This window comes from Cornus florida, unplaced genomic scaffold (genome assembly GCF_030987335.1).
Source record: "Cornus florida cultivar Cherokee Brave unplaced genomic scaffold, ASM3098733v1 CherokeeBrave_3.0.0_Hap2_Chr01, whole genome shotgun sequence".
In the NCBI taxonomy this organism is placed as follows: Eukaryota; Viridiplantae; Streptophyta; class Magnoliopsida; order Cornales; family Cornaceae; genus Cornus; species Cornus florida.
The window spans coordinates 121,035,856-121,056,539 of NW_026775571.1; the positions used below are offsets into that span (position 1 = coordinate 121,035,856).

General features: G+C 39.8%; 2 protein-coding genes across 2 annotated transcripts; both read right to left on the reverse strand.

The window, feature by feature from the left end:
* Positions 1-1,129: 1,129 nt before the first annotated feature.
* Positions 1,130-2,143, reverse strand: LOC132282341 (uncharacterized). Its single transcript, XM_059783991.1, has 3 exons — positions 2,139-2,143; positions 1,391-2,072; positions 1,130-1,288 (listed from the first exon to the last, which is right to left on the reverse strand). The coding sequence occupies exons 1-3, from the start codon at positions 2,141-2,143 to the stop codon at positions 1,130-1,132; spliced, it is 846 nt and encodes a 281-aa protein (XP_059639974.1).
* A 7,178-nt stretch (positions 2,144-9,321) lies between these two features.
* LOC132268264 (protein argonaute 2-like) lies at positions 9,322-20,081 on the reverse strand. The gene is made up of 3 exons (XM_059769094.1): positions 19,520-20,081; positions 11,835-13,023; positions 9,322-11,151 (listed from the first exon to the last, which is right to left on the reverse strand). Exons 1-3 carry the CDS (start codon positions 19,881-19,883, stop codon positions 9,732-9,734), a joined length of 2,973 nt encoding a protein of 990 aa, XP_059625077.1. The 5' UTR covers positions 19,884-20,081; the 3' UTR covers positions 9,322-9,731.
* Between the last annotated feature and the right edge of the window lie 603 nt (positions 20,082-20,684).

The window sequence follows — 20,684 nt, forward strand, 5'->3', positions numbered from 1 at the left end:
GGGATAAGATTGAATCATTTCGATCGATCTGGGAAATGTTGGATCGATCGAACGTGTTGGATTCTTTTGGATAAGGACAAGGGCTTGGATTCATCTTGAATTGTTTAGATTGATGAACTTTCGATCGATCGAAGAAATGCTGAGATCGATCGAACATGCTGAATTTCCACACTTTGCTTCATTTTGCTCCCACTTTGCTACTTTCTTCCATCCAGCTTGAGTTAGCTTCTTTTAAGCTCTTATTTGGTTGAATTGACTTATTTTTGGGATAAGTACCTGAAAAGGGCAATAACACGAAATTAGTCTAAAACAGGAAAGTAAGATAGATAAATGTCTTAGAATACTGAAACTTAAAGGGTTTAAATGCACACTTTTCAGCGCTCATCAGTAGGACTTGCCTCTATTCCTCTCTTGTTTACTAGGTGGCCTAGTAACTGGCCTAAAGATACTCCGAATGAACACTTTGCTGGATTTAACATCATTTTATTACTTCTAAGAGTATTAAACACATATTGCAAGTGTTGCCGGTGATCCTTCTTGTTCTTGCTTTTGACAACTATATCGTCTATGTAAGCTTCGACCATTCGGCCGATCTGTTTTTCGAACATCTTGTTGATTAGCCACTGATAAGTAGCCTCCACATTTTTCAACCAGAAGGGTATGACTTTATAGCAGTAAGTTCCTCATTCGGTAATGAAAGAAGTCTTCTCTTCATCCGAAGGGTTTATCAGAATCTGGTTATAACTTGAATAAGTATCAAGGAAAGTTAATTTTTCATACCCAGTCGTAGTGTCTACCATCTGATCGATTTTGGGAAGCGAGAAGCTATCCTTCGGGCAAGAATTGTTCAGATTGGTGAAGTCGATGCATACCCTCTATTTGCCATTCTTCTTTTGGATGACCACTACATTTGACAGTCATTGAGGATACTGGACTTCTCTGATAAACCCTACTTCTAAAAGCCGGTTAACTCTTCAGCAATGATTTTGTTTCTTTCGGGGGTGAATCTTTTCTGTTTCTACTTCACTGGGTGATGGCTCGAGTCCACGTTTAGGCTATGACAGGCTATCCGTGGGTTAATTTCTAGCATATCTCAGTGATTCCAAGCAAAGATGTCGGCATTTTGCTTTCAAATCTCTGTCAGCTCATTTTTCTCCTGGGCTGATTGGAGTGTCCCTATATAGGTTAGCTTGTGTTCATCCCCTGCGACTATCTGCATGGCCTCTAGGGGTTCTTCAGTAGGGCACTCCTCTTCTGGCTCCTCCGTTCCCTTAAAAGAGGAAGAGGCCTGTAATTGTTATTTCAACATTTACTTGCTCTTATCAGTTGAACAGATTATTGTGTGATAGCATTCCTTTACTATTACTTGATCCCCCCAAATGTCAATAACCTCTCTTCCATTTGGACCAACGCACCTCATGACTTGATGCAGAGTTGATGGGACCTTTTCCATACGGTGGATCCACCCTCGGCCTATTAGCAAATTGTAGGTTGGATGAATATCCATAACCACAAAATTCTCTTTCAGGGATCTTTTGGCCGCTGTGACTGATAGTGTGATTACATCTATGGGCTCCACTCTTCTGCCGTTGAACCCTACCAAGGGGTTCCTGGTGGGGCAAATTTGATCTGCAACCAGTTTCAAGTGGTCGAAAGTCCACTTTGTTATAATGTTAGCACTACTACTTGGGTCGATCAGTACTCGTTTGACCAAACAATTGGCTACTAGCAGGCTGATTACTAATGGGTCTTCGTGTGGGTGTTGTACCTTTCTAAGATCTTCTTCTTGAAAAGAAAACTGTGTTGGGTTAGGTCTGTAGCCTACATCATTAATCTCGCCAATCTTTCGTAACTTATGGGCTTGTTTGAGATGAATCCTGTAAGAATTCTCTGGTTGCTCGTCCTCCTCCGGACGACCATGAATCGTATTGATTACTCGGACTGGATGATTTTCTGTCGCAATTTTTAGAGTTGCCCGGGTTCGCTCATGCTGCCTTTGCTGTCCCGGGTTAATCAAATAGTCTGTCAATTCGCCCCTGGCTATTAGTATCTCCACTTGCTTTCTCAAGCTCCTGCAATCATTGGTTAAATGGCCAAAATCACTATGAAATGCACAGTGTTTATTTTGGTCTCTCTACTTCATTGGTTGTCTGATCGGAGGTGGGATTTGGAAGATGTTTCTCGCCTTAGTTTCTTAATACAATCTGGCCAGCGTTACTTTGAGTGGTGTGACCCTTTTGGCCGTTCGAGATTTCTTCTCGGGGGCTCTTCCTTCGATGCTCGGCGGCTCTTGATGGACTCTTGACGTGCTCAGTCATTCTTTTGGTCTGCTCTCCATAGTGGCCAGAGTTGCCCTTTGCTGTTTGGTTACTTCATTTTCTTCGAGTCTGATATAGTTTTGTGCTCGCGAATTCAGCTCGGACATGTTAGTCGGAGTTTTCTTTAGCAGAGAGGAGTGAAAACGTGAGCTTTGCACCATGGTTATCTTAAATGCCTCTATGGTCGTATCTTGGTTGCAATCTGGAATGCCGGAGGACTCCATATCGAATCGTGTGAGGAAGGCTTGCAAGCTCTCCCCCTTCATCTGTCGGATCGTAAAGAAACTGACAATGGTTTTCTTCTGTTTCTTGTTTCCGCAGTACTGGGCTAGTAACGCTACGCATAATGATTCAAAGTTTGGAATTGACTTGCATGGGCAGTTTTTGAACCACTCCAGGGCCACCCCTGCCAGACTAGATGGGAATATTTTGCACATGAACGGATCATTGTGTGCCTCCAGTGTCATTTCCTGAGTGTAATGGTTTAGATGCTGGAGAAGATCTCCAGTTCCATTAAATTTGATGAACTTTGGCATCACGAATTTCTTGGGTCTCACGACTCGTTCTATTTCATCGATAAAAGGAGTCTTCACTATTGAAACAATGAATTCCCTCGCCATGTCTTCAGGTGTTTGGGCCTTCATCCCTTTGATTCGCTCGTTCATTTCCTTTCGAAACCTTGCGATAAAGTCACTTCCTGAGGAGGGTTGATCAGTCACTGGGATCTGTACTTCCTTCCCGCCTGAATCAGCATCGTCTGATGGGTGTACCCAAGCGGTTTGGAGTCCTCCCATGCTGGAGTTTCCAATGATGTGAGATTGGTTTGCTGTATCGTTGGTGTCATCTAATGTTTCGTTGAGCTATTACCGCGGGACCCTCTGCTGGGGAGGAGGGTTATCAAGGATTACGTGGCCTGGCTCCGGAGGAGGATTTTCGTTCGGTCGTTCGGACGGTAAGTCGATCGGACGCCGTTCAGGCGATAAGTCAATCGGACGCCGTTTGGGCAGTAAGTCTATAGGGTGTCGTTTGGGCGGTAGGTCGATCGGACGATCATTCTGTCAAGCGTCTCCCCGAAGTCTTTCGTTTTCCTCGTGCAGGGTATTGATTTGCACTATATTGGCTTCCTGAGCTTATCTTAGTGCGTTTATCTGTTCAGTATTGGCTTTGTTGGCTTGTCAAAGGACGTCAAGTTGCATTTGCATCTCTTCACGTATTTTCTGCATGGTCTCTAGTTGTTGCGGCCGTGCGATGTCGGATCCTGCTGGCATTTTGGATTTGAGTCGCTGGTAAGTAGTAGAAAAATGGATTTTTGTATCGAATTCCCACAGACGGCGCCAAAGTGTAGGTGCAAATATTTACACCTGAGCTCTTAAAGAAATTAATTGAAAAGAAGTGCACAGAATATTAGTGAAGTAAAAATAATTTTTGAAGAGAAGAATAATGATGGAAATTCGATGCCTCTTCATTCTTATTCAGGCTCTGTTTATAAGCTTTTCTCAGATATTTACATGGAGCCGTTTCTTGGCTTTTGCTCTCAAACGTGGGTATTTATACCTACTGATTATGCCTATATCATTATGGCAAGCGTTATGGATTTTTGGGCTTGTTGAGACTAGACCGTCCATTCAGCTTTTATGTTAAGTGAATCTTCATTCACTTAATTAGGCTGAACTGGTATGCGCATATAGCTTCCGTTGTTGGGCCTCCAACTGATTGTGGGCTTCTGGTTTATTTTAGTTTGGTTGTGGGCTGCTCTTTTGCTGCTACGTGGTGTGTTGTGATTGTTGGGGTTTTTTTTCCCTCCACAGAGAGTGTTCTAAAGTTTCAATCCATCAATTTTGATAATTGTGTTTTCTAAATAAAAATGAGTGGCCACTCGACTTTTATAAAGTGTGTTGCAATCCATAGTGTCATTTTATAAAACTTAGAGTGCATGAACCAAGTGGGAGATTGTTGGAATTTATATATATATATATATATATATATATATATATATTAATAATAAAAATTATTTTATGGTCCTATGCACTACGTTTTTTAAAGTAGGATTGCAATGTGATTATTGATACTTGATGGATTGGGTTTGTCCTTTCCAATTTGGTGGTCTAATTGGGAGTATGGTTTTATATCGTTGAATTGTGGTTTTCTAACTTATATGGTGTGATTTATTTCTAACCATTGATATCTAAGTTTCTATGATAGGAAGGTAGACTTAGATATACTTGTTTGTAGAAAAGTCGTCCCCCTTGTTGTTGTTATATATAAGGGTTTTAAAACCCTTATTCAGACCTATCGTATCGACAACTTTTAGAAGGGGGTAAAGCGCTTTAATTTTTCAGATCTCTCAAAGGGCATTCAAGAATTCTCAAAGGCATCTAAAGTTTAATCTTCTAATCAGGTATAATATAAAAAACATCTCTTTAATTGATGATTAATTTTGATTTCTATATGTTATTTATTATTTAAACCCAACCCTTTCTTCTAATCCTCACCCAGTGCCACAGTACTTTCTTTCTGAATACCAGTAACCAGAGCTCTGATCCAAGTCAAAACATTATAGTTTGAAACTTAAAAAACAAAATCTATAGGAATTTTACTGGTGACAAGTCTAGGGATGCACACGGTTCCGACTTAAAAAACAAAATCTATAGGAATTTTACTGGTGACAAGTCTAGGGATGCACACGGTTCCGGCCGGAACCGGAACCGTTCACAACGGTTCCTAAAAAACGGAATCGGAACTGGAACCGTATAGTGTGGAACCGAACCGGTTACGGTTCCCATGGAACCGTTAACTGTTGGTTTTTTTCCTTTTTACAGTGTTGTAAGTATGGAAGAAATAAATTAGTTGAGGAAATAGTACATGTCTGTGCCTGGGAATAAAAAACCGGACAAATGTGAAATTCACATATTTTAATACTCTAAATTTGAAATTCACAGATTTAATAGAGAATATGTGAAATTCATAGATTTTAATACTCTAAATTTGAGGAAATAATCAGTAATTCTAGATTAATTGACAGTTAGCTCAAACTCATCACGGAGTATTTGAAAGAATTGTAATTACAGAGTGGTAATACTGAAGAGCGCAACTTGTGAATTGGGCGAAACAAACAATGAGGAAGAGTGGGATGCAAACAGGCTCATAGTCTCCTTCTTCACCCTATTACAGACAACGTTGCAAGCAATAGAGAAGGAAAAAATTGAGAAATTTCTCACCCTATTACAGATAACGTGGTCTACAAAAAAAGTAGAGTCAATAGAATTTAGCAACACTTCCTCAAAAAAAAAAAAAATTACGGTTCTTTTAATTTGTATATATAAACAAATGAATATACAAATGTCCCAAATACAAAGGACGCTAGAAGAATTTGTAGACTCTTAATAAACAAAAACTGAGGGTTTTTTGAGGTAATTAAGTATCAAATACTGAGTTTGTGTTCGCGAATTCTGTACCTGATTAATTAAAAAGTTTTATGGAAGATTGCTTTGCCCAGTATACATACACAATTGTAGATGCGCAAGTATGTTAAAACCTAGTTAAGGAGATTTCCCATTCTCCTTCACCAACTTCTAATACCTCTGAATCTGGTCGTCTTCGAAACGCTGTTGGTGCCTGGCAAATGCTTCAGCGTAAACTCCCCTCTACCGTCGCACGTCGGACTTGAGAGGAGACGAGGGCGATGAGGACTGAGGAGATGAAAGGAGGCGACTCAGGCGAGGGCTATGAGAGGTCAGACTTCAGAGGATGCGAGGGTTAGCTAAGGGTTCGTCACTTCGTCAAACCCTAAAATGAGAGATTGAGAGGAGGCAAAAAGTGAGGACTGAGAGTCTGAGATGCTGAGAGCGATGAGCGTGAGATTTAGGGCAACAAACTATTAAACTAATAGTTTTTTTTTCACGTGTCTACTGTCAAAGGTCCAGGCTTGAGGCTCCAATGACTTATCTCTAGTTCTTTACTTTTTTTATTATAAAATTAAATATATAATATATATTATATATATATATATATATATATACGGTTCTGATTTTTACCGGTTTCCACAGATTGGAACCGGAACCGTATGTCAATGGTTCCTAAATTTGGAACTAAAATCGGAACCGTGAGAACCGAACGGTTCCGATTCCGGTTCCGATTCCGGTTCTTTTGTGCACCTGGACAAACCTAACAAGTGAGTCTTTGGCTGCTGTACCCATACTTGTAGTGGAGAAGAAGCGTGGGCCCACATTACCCATCACCTATTTAACAGCGATCATCAAGGTCGTTGACTTCTTCACATATGACCAGGTCGCCGGAGCACGACCTGGAAACCACCGTGGACGGCCCGTCCCTCTTTTAAACCACCATGGATGGCGACCTTGGGTCACGATTTAAAAGGGTAGATTTACTGGTGCGACCTGGAAACCGCCATGGATGGCGACCCATGGTCGACGTCCATCTCTAAAACTGTTGGGTCATTGATTAGCGACCCAACGCTCTCCAAATCATGACCCAAGGTCGCTAAAATGCTGCTCTTCACGGTGTCTGGAGTCCTGTACCACGGCGACACAACTGAAATAAAAATAGTGTCATCGACGACCGCGTAACCGACGATCGCCATGGATGAATCTTCCGGCAAGCGGATCTCTAGTAGAATCATAGAAGAATTCCACTCTCGATTTTTAGTATCCAAACATTCAAAACAATGAGGTTCAAAACATGGTATCTGCAGCAACCACATAAAACCTGCCTGTTCTTCTTCTTCCATTCTGCACATTGGGATAGGGTTTTATTAATTTAGGTATTTGCAATTCAGAGAGCTTTTTGGTATGTGTATTGATAATTTATTTTGTTAGGGCTTTGCAAATAATGATTGATAGTGCTTTTACAGAGAATCCATTGGACATGGGTCAGTTTTAGAGGGAGGGATGTGAGAGTTTTAGATTGAGAAAGAGGGGGTGAGAAGAAGTAGAGTATTTTTGTAATTTCAAAAATAATACTGTAATTATATTTTTAAATTTAATATTAAATAGCACGGCTAAATTCGACATTTAATTGGTATCTGAAACGGGTTAAAAGTTTATGTTCAAAATTTGAAAATAATGAATTTTTTTTAAACTAGTCCTTTATATAATGAAAACCAAATCATTTATACAAAATTACTTTTTTATCCAACAACATTTATAAAAACACTTCATTCAATTAAAAAGATCTCTAATCAATTTTGATTCGTTATCCCCTTGAAAAAGACGACTTTAACTTGTACAAAGAAGCAAACTGCCCGTTGACAGGGACAAAAATAGAGGTTGGGGTGATTACGGATCAGATCGGGAGTAAAGTTCAATCCGAATCGATCCCCCAGATTGGAGAAATTTGAAACTAAACCGATCCGTGGGGACCTTCAATTCGAACTAAACTGATCCGTTATTAACGGATCGGTTTCCGCGGATTGGACTTTTTAAACAGCCCAATATGATTACATTGGGCCAATATTATGGCCCATTAAAATCTCAAATTAGTAATTAAAACTAGAAAATATATATATATATATATATATATATATATATATATATATATAGATTTGTAAATCATATACCAGGTAACACGCTAACACTAATAGTAATAAAATTTGTAAATCATATACCTAATAACAACAATAGATTTGTAAATCAAATAAATGAGTAATGAATTTGAGAACTAAGGTTAACTTAAAAAGAATAATGAATAATAATAATAAAAAAGAAATACAGTAAGTATATTCAATATTGTGTATATATATATATAATATATTATTTAGGCAACGGTTCGGTTCGGTTCGGTTATCGGTTCGAATTGGTTTTTTTAGGGCCAATCTGTTAATCGAACCGTGAATAGCGAATTGCTATTTTTCTAAACCATTACCGACCGAGATCTGAAAATCGAACTGAACTACACGGATCGGATTGGCTTGGACCGGATTGGCAAATTATTTGCTCACCCCTAAATGGAGGCTCTCTATGATTTTTGGAGTCTCCATCTGAACTGTACAATGCACCAAGTATTCTCCTCTCTTTTCTTCCCTATTACGTTTCCGAACACATACAAATCTGAAAATCTTAGTCTACCTTGGCAAGGGTGTAAAGGCAACCTTGAAATGGTCCAGATCCGGAAATGGTCCAACAAGAGATCTGGGACCCTAGACTGACTATAGTCTCTGGCGGCTGGTTCGACGTATAAGTCGGATCGGCGTTTATAGTGTCGCCGTCACCGAGCTTGTTTCCTTTGCTCGTTCTCTAGATCTGATTTTTCTGTCATTTTTCCTTATGTTTCTTACGTATACATACCTATCAGTATATAGGTATATAATATTATACTACCTGTGAGTCACGGTTTCCAAAACAGGACAATTAAAATGGGACGGAGGGAGTAATATGTACGAGTGTGTACAAAATTAAGAGGTTTGTGTGATTCTTCTTCTAACCTGCTGCATTTATAAGAGAGTAACGGAGGCCATGAGTTGTGGTTGGTTGAGATGGAGGTGGGCGATGGTGGTTGTGGTGTGGCTGGAGGCTACGGTGGTGTGGCGTAGCTCGAGGCAGGTGGGTTTCAACAAAGTAAAATGAAAATAAAGAGGAGGAAACAGGGACGTGTTGGGGTGTGTTTTTTGTCAGTTTATTAAAACAGTCAAGGCTATTATTGTCTTTTTCATACCATGCAAAGGTAATTTGGTCATTTTATTGAATTCTCTAACGTAAAGAAAACGCGCCAACCCTTAGGGAATGCGATTGTAATAAACTTCAGACACACCACCTAAGCTCAACCTTGAAGTCGGTGTTGTTTACCCAAACAAATAACCAGAATGGAAGAAGACTTGTAGCACCCAACACACAAATATAATCCTAATCCTAATACAATACATTGGAACATATGCTTCCACAGAAGGCAAAAACAAGTGCAATGGGAAATCAAGTTCCAATTTTTACATTAACATATAATCATCCACCCCCATAATTCAACAAAAACAGAAACACTAATCCAACACACATTAAAAAAGGAAAACATCATATTGAACATTAGGGAAAGACTTAAAAACCCATACACACAAACTGTTCCACATATCCAAATTACCTAATTTGGTGGCTATAGCACGCCTCTAAATACACATGGCCTGCATGTACCATTAGAATTTAGAGGCAACACACATAAAAGGAAAACAACAAATCGAACACCAAAGAAAAGACTTCAAAACCCATACACAAACTGTTCCACAGATCCAAATACACACGGCCTTCATGTACCATGAGAATTTAGAGGCAACACCACAAGAAACCTATTAGATTCACGCACAAACTCCTTTACTATTGGCTATAGGAAAGGAGAACCTGCATTGTGAATGTAGAATCTCCTTCACTATTGTGAATAGAGAAGAAGATCCAGAAGCCAACTTGAGACTTTTCAGATGAAAAACATGGTGTCCTCGAGATCACCATGCACCTTGTACTTCTTTTCATCAAATGAAGCCTCTGCAGGAAACAACTCCTCCACCACCTCTTGGTACAGACGTCCCCTGAATGCAACAAGATCAGCATAGTACACAGGCGTGACAAGCGAGACTGGTTTGGTGCAACGAGCACAGGTGAAGCACAAATGATATATGAGCTCCTGCACCTGATCAGAAGTGAAGTTATGCTGGTCGGAGAGGACATAATAATGTGTGCACTTGCTTGTCCCAATGCTCCCATAATGGCTGCAAAGATAAAAATCGAACTCAAAAGGGTGAACTACTACAGTGTCCACAACTGTTCCTGGATTCACATTCCCCTTGGAACCTCCATCCCTATGAGTCTTGGGAAATAGACGAGTTTGGTGTCGCTTCTGGGCCACAACAAGAGTGATTGTTAGCCGGTACGTTTCCCCATACTTTGTCTCAATCGCCTTCTTCAGATCAAGTAACTCCTCATTGAGAACCATGTCAAATTGGCCCTCACTCACTCCATCCCGGAAGATAACAATTTTTTGCGGTTTCACTTTGTTGAACCGAGCATAAGAATCGATAAGATCAAGACACATGCTCCCAAATTTCAGAATCTTCTCAGTGCGAGGATCTTGAGGACATATCCGTGCAGCATAGCGATTTAGAGCAGGCCAGTTAACTGTGGCAACAACTGCTGCAATTGATGGACGAGCTGAATTCCATGAACCTGCAGGGTGATTGACATCAGCCCCCACAAACATGACATGGCCTCCATCCTCAAAATGGGGTAGCCTTTCGAGTTCTATGTTGCTGCCACCAAGCTTTGCATTAATCTTAAGAGCAAGATTGGCAAGATATGTATCATTTCCCTTGTTCACAGGGGTGGCCAAGCAGCACTGACTCACTATCCCCGTTTCAATATCAGAGATCCATTTGATATAGTTGTGGCCGAGACCTTTTTTAGTCATCACACAGACAACAATTTGTAACCGATCCCTACATTTCTCACTAGCCTCCTTAATTACACCGGCAAAGATTTTGCGTACCATTTTAACATCAGATAATGCCCTCATTTGAGTGAAACGACAGACAAGAGGATCCTCCATGCGGAGCCCTAAGTTTCTGCACCGATTCTTAATATTCCGAATGAACTGATCGGAAATCAGTTTGAAACGACCATCAGATGAGCTAAAATCAATTAAGGCCCACCGAACCACCGGTATGGCATCCACTAAACATTTTCCGACAAGGTTCCACTCACATTTATACTTGTCAACTCTGATTACATCCACATTGCCGTTGGGAGCACCTACCTTCAACTTAGGTGGCTCAATTACACGGCCTGGCACTGTTGTCATTTTCTTATCCAATTGAATTCCAAAATTTTGAGTGATATCTCCTCTGCAATAAATGAGTTAATAAAAAAAGTTACATTCAAGCAAAATAAAAGGCAAGGTTAAACACAACTCAAATGAAATGAGCAATTTCATCCAACAAAAAATTACATGAAATTCTTTGCCGACTGATCAACATATACTAAATTCAAGTTTGCATGCGTGTGTCTTAAATGGTCATGATTAACTCCAAATGGTAAGATTTTATGTTCTGTGACTTCAGGGTTCATTAGCATAGTTAAAGTTCTATCTTAAAAATCTCTATTTTAGCGAGTGCCCAAATTAAAACTGCGGAACAGTTTCATAAGTTAAAAAAGATCAGGGCTAACACTCTTAACTTTCCAATATTTCACCTGACAGACATATAAATATTGGAGCACAAGAATTGGATCAAGCAAGAAAAAGTAGTATTGTGATTATAAAATTTGAAAATAAAAATAAAAAGAAAAAGGGCAAAGCTTCATGAAGTGAAGGACAAATCAAGAGCTCATCACCAAAATAATTGAGCATGGAGGATCAAGTTATTTGAGTTCCATGAGTGAAACCAATCCTCCTGCTGCCCTAACAACTATAAGGTTCACCCATCCAACTAATTTGATCACACAAGATATGAGCAACCAAGGCATTTTTTTAAGCAACACTACCATACATAATATTATGAAAATTAGAGGCTTAAGTAATATTACGTACCTATCCACAACCTGCACCATGTTACAGATCACGTTCTTTCTGTACTCTGGCAGAACTAACGACTTATTCTTTAATAGCTTGGCTGCATTTCCCTCCAAATGCTCTAGCGGGTACTTTTGCCCCTCAACCAATATACAGAATTCCATTGGCACATAGTTTTTCCAGTTATTTTTCCCCAAATCTAAGCACGGAATATCATTGTACATAATTTCCTTGTCATATTTCTCCCTGTAATAATCGACAAGGCCAACTTTCCTTGGCGGTACATTGCCCTCAGGATCCTCAATGTCAAATGAAAGATCTTGTGTGTTTTGATCAGATAATCCTGCAATAATGTATTTCTGATTGGTGACACGGTGAGTTAGTTTAACTTTCAATCCTTTCAATGCAGTGATTACTTTTCTGCTCAACGTTCTCACATCATTAATGTCAAAGTACTGCTCCTTGAGAAAGTCTATAACTGGCAAGGGCTTGCGAAAAGGCAAAACTGAGTAGTCCAAACACAAGGTTGGACCCTGGTAAGTGGGCTTCACACTTTGCTGGAAGCCTTTAGCAGCTGTAATGCCACATCCAAGATCATCCTCTTGATTGAATTCTTTGGTATAAAAGCTCCGACCAAAACAAATCATATGCTTAGATGGATCTTCCTTCATTACCACATCCACCCCTTGTAGTACATCACGGGGGTTGATTCGGAGATTCCCAAGTATGTAGTCCTCCAGCTTGCTGAACTCCAATTCATTTACACGCTTTATATTAATCATATATGAACGGGTCTTTGTGCCTTCACCATCAGATAACTCCACCGGGAATGTTCCAGTAGGCAGTAGAACTGCACTGAAAATGTTCTTTTCACCATCATAAGCAATCTTCAACATAGGAAACTGGGTGGGATCACCAGAAAATAGTTTGTTGATGATCATTCGCAGATCAGATTTTGGTATCCTTCCAGGCCTACCCCTGGGAGATACCTCTGGCCTGATATCCACATCATAGTGCATTATGGTGCTCTTTGGATCGAACATGACAGGAAAATGGTTAACAGCAAGACTGGCGGTCCAGACGGCATTACTGCCCCCCCTGTCGGGTCGTTTTATGGGCACCAGTCTTCCCTTAGTATTTTCAGGAAGAGACGATGGAAGCAGCTGCTCTGAAATCTTCAATGACTGTATTTCTGGAATAACAGAATCTGTGAAATGAGATTTGATCTTATTAGGGCCTGATGATAATGAATTAAATAAAATACTAAGCAATCCCAGTCATTGGAGTGGGTCCTGCTTTGGGCCCCAGGTGATTTAACATCACATCTGTGCTCGCACAGTTGCGACTGTACTTAGCACAGCTCATAAATTAATTCATAATGCAACATCTTGCCATTCGGAGAACTCTCTCCGGAAAGGGATGTTAGTATAACCTATTTCTTGAACTAAATTATCCTTCTAATTTCAATAAAAAACAAACCATGTAATTAGACAAGACATTCTTCTATACAGAAAAGCTTATGCAACAAAAGTAATATGTGAGAAATCATTTCTTGAAAACTTCAATCCTAAATGTTTAACCAAAGACAGACTCAACTCTCTAATCAAAAGCACGTCTTTAAGAGAACATTTCTTGTAAACTTCAATTATATATTTTACACTAAAGACAAACTTAACTCTCTAATCAATTGGTCATCATTAAGGTCTTCCCAACAATAGATTGAATACGGTGAAGAATATAAACTAAAAACTTTGTTCCAAGTTTACCAAGCTATTTCCCCTTAATTCAATCCTAAAAAGATATAGATGCTCATTTTCATCAATTTATGAGATTAACCAAGTTAGAAGAGCATAACCATCAATTTGGAGAAAACAATTTACAATAACATTTTGCATGGTTCTTTCCTTCAACAACTTCCGAAAAACGTTCAAACCGTCCAAGGTATTCCACAAAAAATACCCAAAGACCAAAAACCATAATTAAATCCACCCCTTAGTACATTTCAATTATGGAAACATTTATGATACAGAAATGTCAAAAAACAAGCAAAAATAAAACTAAGTTGTGATGAGTTCAAAAAATTCCTTTTGTTTAATGTCAAAAAACCATCAAGCACATTCAGTACTAATATACATGAATATAAATTTATATATAACAAAGATATAAAGCAACTTCAAACCTGATTAAGTAGTAACACATTACTGATAGAGAAAATGAATAATCTCGGATTCTTAGGATTTATTAGTCTAATTGTTATTTAGTTTCCTTATTGTAAAATTTGACTTACTTAGAATAGGTAGTATCCTAATTGTTATTTAGTTTCCATATTGTAAATTTGACTAACTTAGAATATGATTTCAGTTATACGCTATATGTATATGATTTTACTCCATGAAAAAGCTATGCCATAATTTTCTCATTCTTTAAACCTTTTATGGTATCAGAGCTCTCTCCTCATAGAATTGCAAAATCCGAATTTCTGGCACCAACCATGGCCAACGAAAAATAATCAAGCCACAATCCCAAATGCACAGGAACCCACCAAACCCCTATCGTTATCAACACCAACAATTCAGTAAAACTCACGTCCACTAATTATCTCTCCTAGAAACTACATATGGAAGCAATTCTAATTGGTTACGATCTTCAAAAATTCATTGATGGCTCTTATCCTGCTCCTCCTGCTACAACTACTGTAAATAATATCACCATTCCCAATCTAGCATACCAAACATGGCTTCACCACGATAAACAGATTTTTGGTGCCCTCGTTGGCACCCTCGCACCGTCTCTCATCCCCCTTATCACTCAATCGCAGACTTCCCGTGAAGCTTGGAATGTTCTAGCCAATACCTACGGCCGGCTTTCTCGCGATCACATCAAGCAGATCAAGGAACAGATCAAGCAAGCCAACAAGGGCTCCCAGACGTTTTCTGATTATATGCAGTTTATTAAAACTTGTGCTGATGAACTTGCGGCCCTCAGCAAGCCTATGGACAATGAGGACCTCATCGAGAAAATTCTCGATGGCCTTGATGATGATTACACGCCTATTGCTGACGTCATTAATGGTTGTGACACACCGATTTCCTTTGATGAACTGCATGAAAAATTAATCAACAAGGAACTCTCGCTTCGTCTCCATCATTCCAACTCTTTTCCACTTCCAACTTCTGTAAATCCGGCTAATTCCTGAGTCAATTCGGGAAACTTTGGCAACCGTACTCAACGCCCACAGTGGACGCCCTTCTTCCCACCTCAGGCGAGTGCTCCTATCTCGAGCTCCTCCAACACTGCAACCCAGGATGGTCGTCCCCCTTTTTGGCCCTACCTGGGTCGTTGCCAGTGGTGCCGTGTTCACAATGTCACACAGTTTCACAATGTCCTGTGTTTCGTAAGATGAAGCTGACCTTACAACCACCTCCGGCTTCTCGTCAAACTCCTCCATGGCAACCACGCCCTCCGGCGCCATGGAAACCACGAGCCAATCTTGCAACCGCCAACACTCCCGATAATTCTAGTTGGCTTCTTGACAGTGGTGCATCGCACCATGTTACCACTAACCTGAGTAATCTCTCCTTTTACACTCCTTATGACGGATTTGACGACATTGTGATTGGTGATGGCACAGGTCTCCCTATTACGTATACCGGTTCAAAATCTCTCTATACTCCCTCGCACACTTTATCTTTAAATAACGTTCTTTGTATACCTATAATGAAAAAGAATCTTATTTCTATCTCTAAGTTTTGTCAATCCAATAATACTTCAATTGAATTCTTACCTACTTCTTTTCTTGTGAAGGATCCCCGCACGAGGGCAACCCTTTTGCACGGTCGGACTAAGGATGGTGTGTACGAATGACCGGCTCTCTCCGTCAAGTCTTCTCCTTTGATTGCTTTCTCCAGTGTCAAGACCACTTCGTCCGAGTGGCATCATAGATTAGGTCATCCGTCATCTAAAATTCTTTAGCATTTTGTTTCTAATTTTCACTTAGAATTATCGAGTTCTTTAAATTTAAATTTCAATCGTAATTCTTGTCAATGCAATAAAAGTCACAAGTAACCTTTTTCAATTTCTTCTCTTGTTACTTCCTCTCCCCTGGAAATTATCTTCTCTGATGTGTGGACCTCTCCTATTCATTCTGTTGATGATTTCAAATACTATGTTATTTTTGTCGATCACTTTACAAGGTATATCTGGTTTTACCCACTCAAACGCAAATCCCATGTTTATGATATATTTGTCCAGTTTAAATCGCTTGTTGAAAACTTCTTTAACAAAAAAATCATCACACTTTATTCTGATAATTGGGGGGGGGGGGGGGGGGGGGGTATCAAGCACTTTCCTCTTTCTTAGCTACCAACGGCATCTCTCATATCACTTCTCCTCCATACACACTAGAACACAATGGGTATTCTGAACGTCGTCGTCGTCATATTGTTGAAATAGGTATATCTCTTCTCTCTCATGCATCCATGCCTCTGCCATACTAGTCTTATGCCTTCTCCACTACTGTCTATCTCATCAATCGCCTAGCTACACCCACACACCATCTTTTTTCACCGTATGCCAAACTTTTTGGTGCTCCTCCGAACTACTCTAAACTCCGTAGTTTTGGATGTCTTTGTTATCCTTGGCTCCGGCCATACTCATCTCACAAACTTGCTCCCCGTTCTTCTCCTTGTGTCTTTATTGGTTACTCTTCCACTCAAAGTGTTTACTATGTCTTGATCCCACCTCTTCTCTTATTTTCACGTCTCGTCAGGTCAAATTTGTAGAGTCTATCTTCCCTTTTACTTCTCTTCAGCCTCACCTTGATCGTCCTTCCCCTGACACACTCTCTCACTGGTGTCCGACTGTGATGTTTCTTCCGGTTACCGGCTCATCATCCACGGCTTTGACGTCTACGCCCCCTTCAAATCCCATTTCGGCTATCGCTAGACCAACCCCACCTCTGCTAAATATACCCTCACCCACCTCCCCTCTGCCACATCCGTCTTCCGCCGAACCCCACTCACCACCCCTAATTTCTTCCTTGCCTCTCGCCTCTCACCTCCCCTCCCCGAGTTATTATCACCGGATCCAAAAACAATATTCACATGCCCATCAATAAATTAAATCTTACTGCTCAACTCACTACCTCAGATGACCGTGAACCAACATCCATGACTTAAGCCATGAAGGATCCCAAGTGGTGTCAGGCTATGTCTGATAAATATGATGCTCTTGTTCGGAATGGGACATGGGAACTTGTTCCCTCTAACCTAACACAGAATCTGGTTGGTTGCAAGTGGATTTTTCGTACTAAACATTTACCTGATGGATCTGTTGATAGGTACAAGGCTCAGTTAGTTGCCAAGGGGTTCCATCAGCGCCCTGGAGTTGATTATCATGACACTTTCAATCTCGTTGTCAAGCCTACCACTGTTCGTCTTGTTCTTAGCATTGCGGTCAGTCGTGGCTGGTCTCTTCAGCAACTTGATGTCAATAATGCTTTTATCCGGGGTACTCTTACTGAGGATGTATTTATGATGCAGCCACAGGGCTTCATTGATCATGATCATCCTCATCATGTCTGCAAACTTCGCAAGGCTATTTATGGCCTTAAACAAGCTCCCCACGCTTGGTATCATGAGTTGCGCCAGTTTCTTGTCACCTCTGGCTTCACCAACTCTTATGCAGACACCTCCTTGTTTGTCTACAACAACGACGATCCTATGATATATCTTCTGGTTTATGTTGATGACATTATAATTACAGGTGACAATGATGAGGCTGTGCAAACATTCATCCAACTCCTTGCTCATTGATTCTTTCTCAAGGATCTTGGTCACTTAACTTATTTTCTTGGAGTTGAAGTCGTTCCCCATTCTCAAGGCTTCCTTCTATCTCAACACCCGTACATAACGGATCTACTAGCTCTCACACGCATGACAGATGCAAAGCCTGTGGCTACATCTCTTGCCAATGCCCCTATCCTTACACTTCACTCTGGCACGACGCTCTCCGATCCCTTTGATTGTTGTTGGAAGTCTCCAGTACTTGTCGCTTACGCGCCCTGACATTGCTTATACAGTGAATAAACTGTCTCAGTTTATGCATCAACCTACTAGTGACCACTGGAATGCTGTTAAGCGATTGTTGCGCTATCTTTGTGGGACTTTGGATCATGGTGTTATCCTCTATCGAATGCTGTTAAGCGATTATTGCGCTCTCTTTGTGGGACTTTGGATCATGGTGTTATCCTCTATCGACACTCCTCTTTGTCTCTCCATGCATTTTCTGATGCCGATTGGGCAGGTAACAAAGATGATTTCACTTCCACCAGTGCCTATCTTGCGTACCTTGGTCGCAATCCTATTTCTTGGAGTTCCAAGAAGCAACGTACTGTGGCTCGCACTTCTACTGAAGCTGAATATCACTCCGTTGCAACTACTACCGCTAAGATCCATTGGCTCCGCTCTCTTCTTACTGAACTTGGTGTTTCTCTCTCTTCGCAACCAGTTATCTATGTGATAATGTCGGTGCTATGAATTTGTGCTTAAATCCGGTTTTTCATTCCCGCATGAAGCATGTTGCCTTGGATTATCACTTCATCCATGAACAAGTTCAAAGTGGCGCTCTTCAAGTGGCTCATGTCTCCTCTACTGATCACTTAGCTGATGCACTCACCAAACCGCTTCTGCATACTCGATTTCTATTTTTGAAGACCAAGATTGGACACTCCTCTCGGAGCTCCATCTTGCAAGGCATGATAGAGAAAAGATTTATTAGTTTGGTTGTTATTTAGTTTTCTTATTGTAAAATTTGACTTAATTAGAATAGGTAGTATCCTGATTGTTATTTAGTTACCTTATTGTAAATTTGACTTACTTAGATTAGGTAGTAGGTAGTATCCTAATTGTTATTTAGTTTCCTTATTGTAAATTTGACTGACTTAGAATATGATTTCAATTATACCCTATATGTATATAATTTTACTCAATGAAAAAGCTATGCAATAATTTACACAATTTGTTTGCTATAAATTATATTTGGTAAAAAAATTAATTCAATTCAACTACAAATTGGATTGCCCAAAATCAACCACTGAAAAATGAAACAAAATTTTGAAAAGAAATACAGCTAAAGCAACAAGAGTATCCAATAATCACTTAAAACTTTTTCCCCGTCTGCTGATAATCAAAATTGGATAATCAGAGAGGGGGTTGGCCCCCAAACAACAACTTATTGCAATAGAATAATATAACAGCATAGAAGAAAATACTATCCCAAGTTCGGAATTCCCATTCCAACATAAATAAATAACTACAAAGGAACTCCAAAAACAAAACTCTCAATCACTACACTCCAATCCAGAATTAATAATTAATATAGAATAATTTCGGACAACCACAAAAAATCAAACATTTCTCAAAGGTGTAGCAAGTTTATAGATCATCCTGCACTATGTATGTGCATGTGTGCACATAAAACACATCCAATTACATAACAATCTGACAACTAAATGAAAACAGGACGATAATTCATCCATAATCACAGATTCCTACCGAATTTGCAATTACATAGACTAATCAACCGGATTAAAACAAATCAAACATGAAATCAACTCTAAAATAAAAATAATTAAATAATATACAAACAGACACAAGTAAACGCGTATATATAGGAAGTAGAAACAAAGAAGCAAAGCGCCATACCAGGATGAGGTTTAGGATCAGAAGGAGTCCTGTCCGAGTGTTGAGGAAAGAGAGCCGTGCGAGCATTAACTCCCCACACTCCTCCAACTCTCGGCGAGGAGCTTTCACCGTGCTCCGGCCTCCTTGTGGGTCCCACAGACTGACCCGGCGCTGGCCCGTAGGCCCCACCTCGGCGATAATTTGCTGGTTGCTGGTTGGTGGCGGAGTAGGTGGCACCCCTACCCATACCCATACCCATACCCGTCCCTCTGCCTCGGCCTCCACCCTGATGTTGATTGTTTCCTCCTCTACCACCACCGCTGCAGCCGCGACCTCGACCGCGACCGCCACCACCTCCTCTGTTGTAATTGTTGCTTCTCTCCATGAATAAGTAAGCAATGAAACCTTCAGTCTTAATTTCTCTCTATGACTTGTGATCTGTGTGAGGACTTAGAGTGGTGTTTTATAGGAGGTGGTGGGAGTGAAATGACGATCTGACCATACTTGGTCACTAAGTTTTCAACACTTCACGCCATTGACGTCAACTCAACTGAGAGTGCTTTCTTTGTTTAGGCATAAGGAAAGTGTATCGTAAGTTCGTAACTAACTCAGGATGGGAAGGAATTTTCAAAAGAAAAAAGTTATAAGTTGTTTGGTCGGTTCCTAAAAGTTAAAAGTTTATGTTCAAGTATTTTTCCTAAGTTCGAGTCCTTGTGAGCAATTTGTTTACCTTCTAGAAAATTCCACAACTAATAATTACAAGTATTTCTTCTAAGTTCAAGTCTTTATGAGCAATTAAGCACAAGAAATTTTTTGTTAATTAGGAAATTCTTTTTCGGTTCCTGTCATTACTCTTTGCAATATATATATATTTTCTTTCATTAACAAGAAATTCATTTATCTTTAAGGACTTATAAAATCTCACCTTCCACTTTAAAAAAATTATTTAATTTAAAGAAGATTATTTTGTAACACGTCAACTTTTCGCAACACAAATATAGTTCAGATTGTAACAAATTACTTATGATTGGTCTCCAAATGTTAGTGCACATCAAGACACTTAGGAGTGAGAAGAAAATAAGCTTATAGATATTCAGAAATTATTTTATGATTCTTCAATAATAATTAAGTTTTTATTCTGCAACTCAATATTATGACATAATAAATGTGACATAAATCCATTACA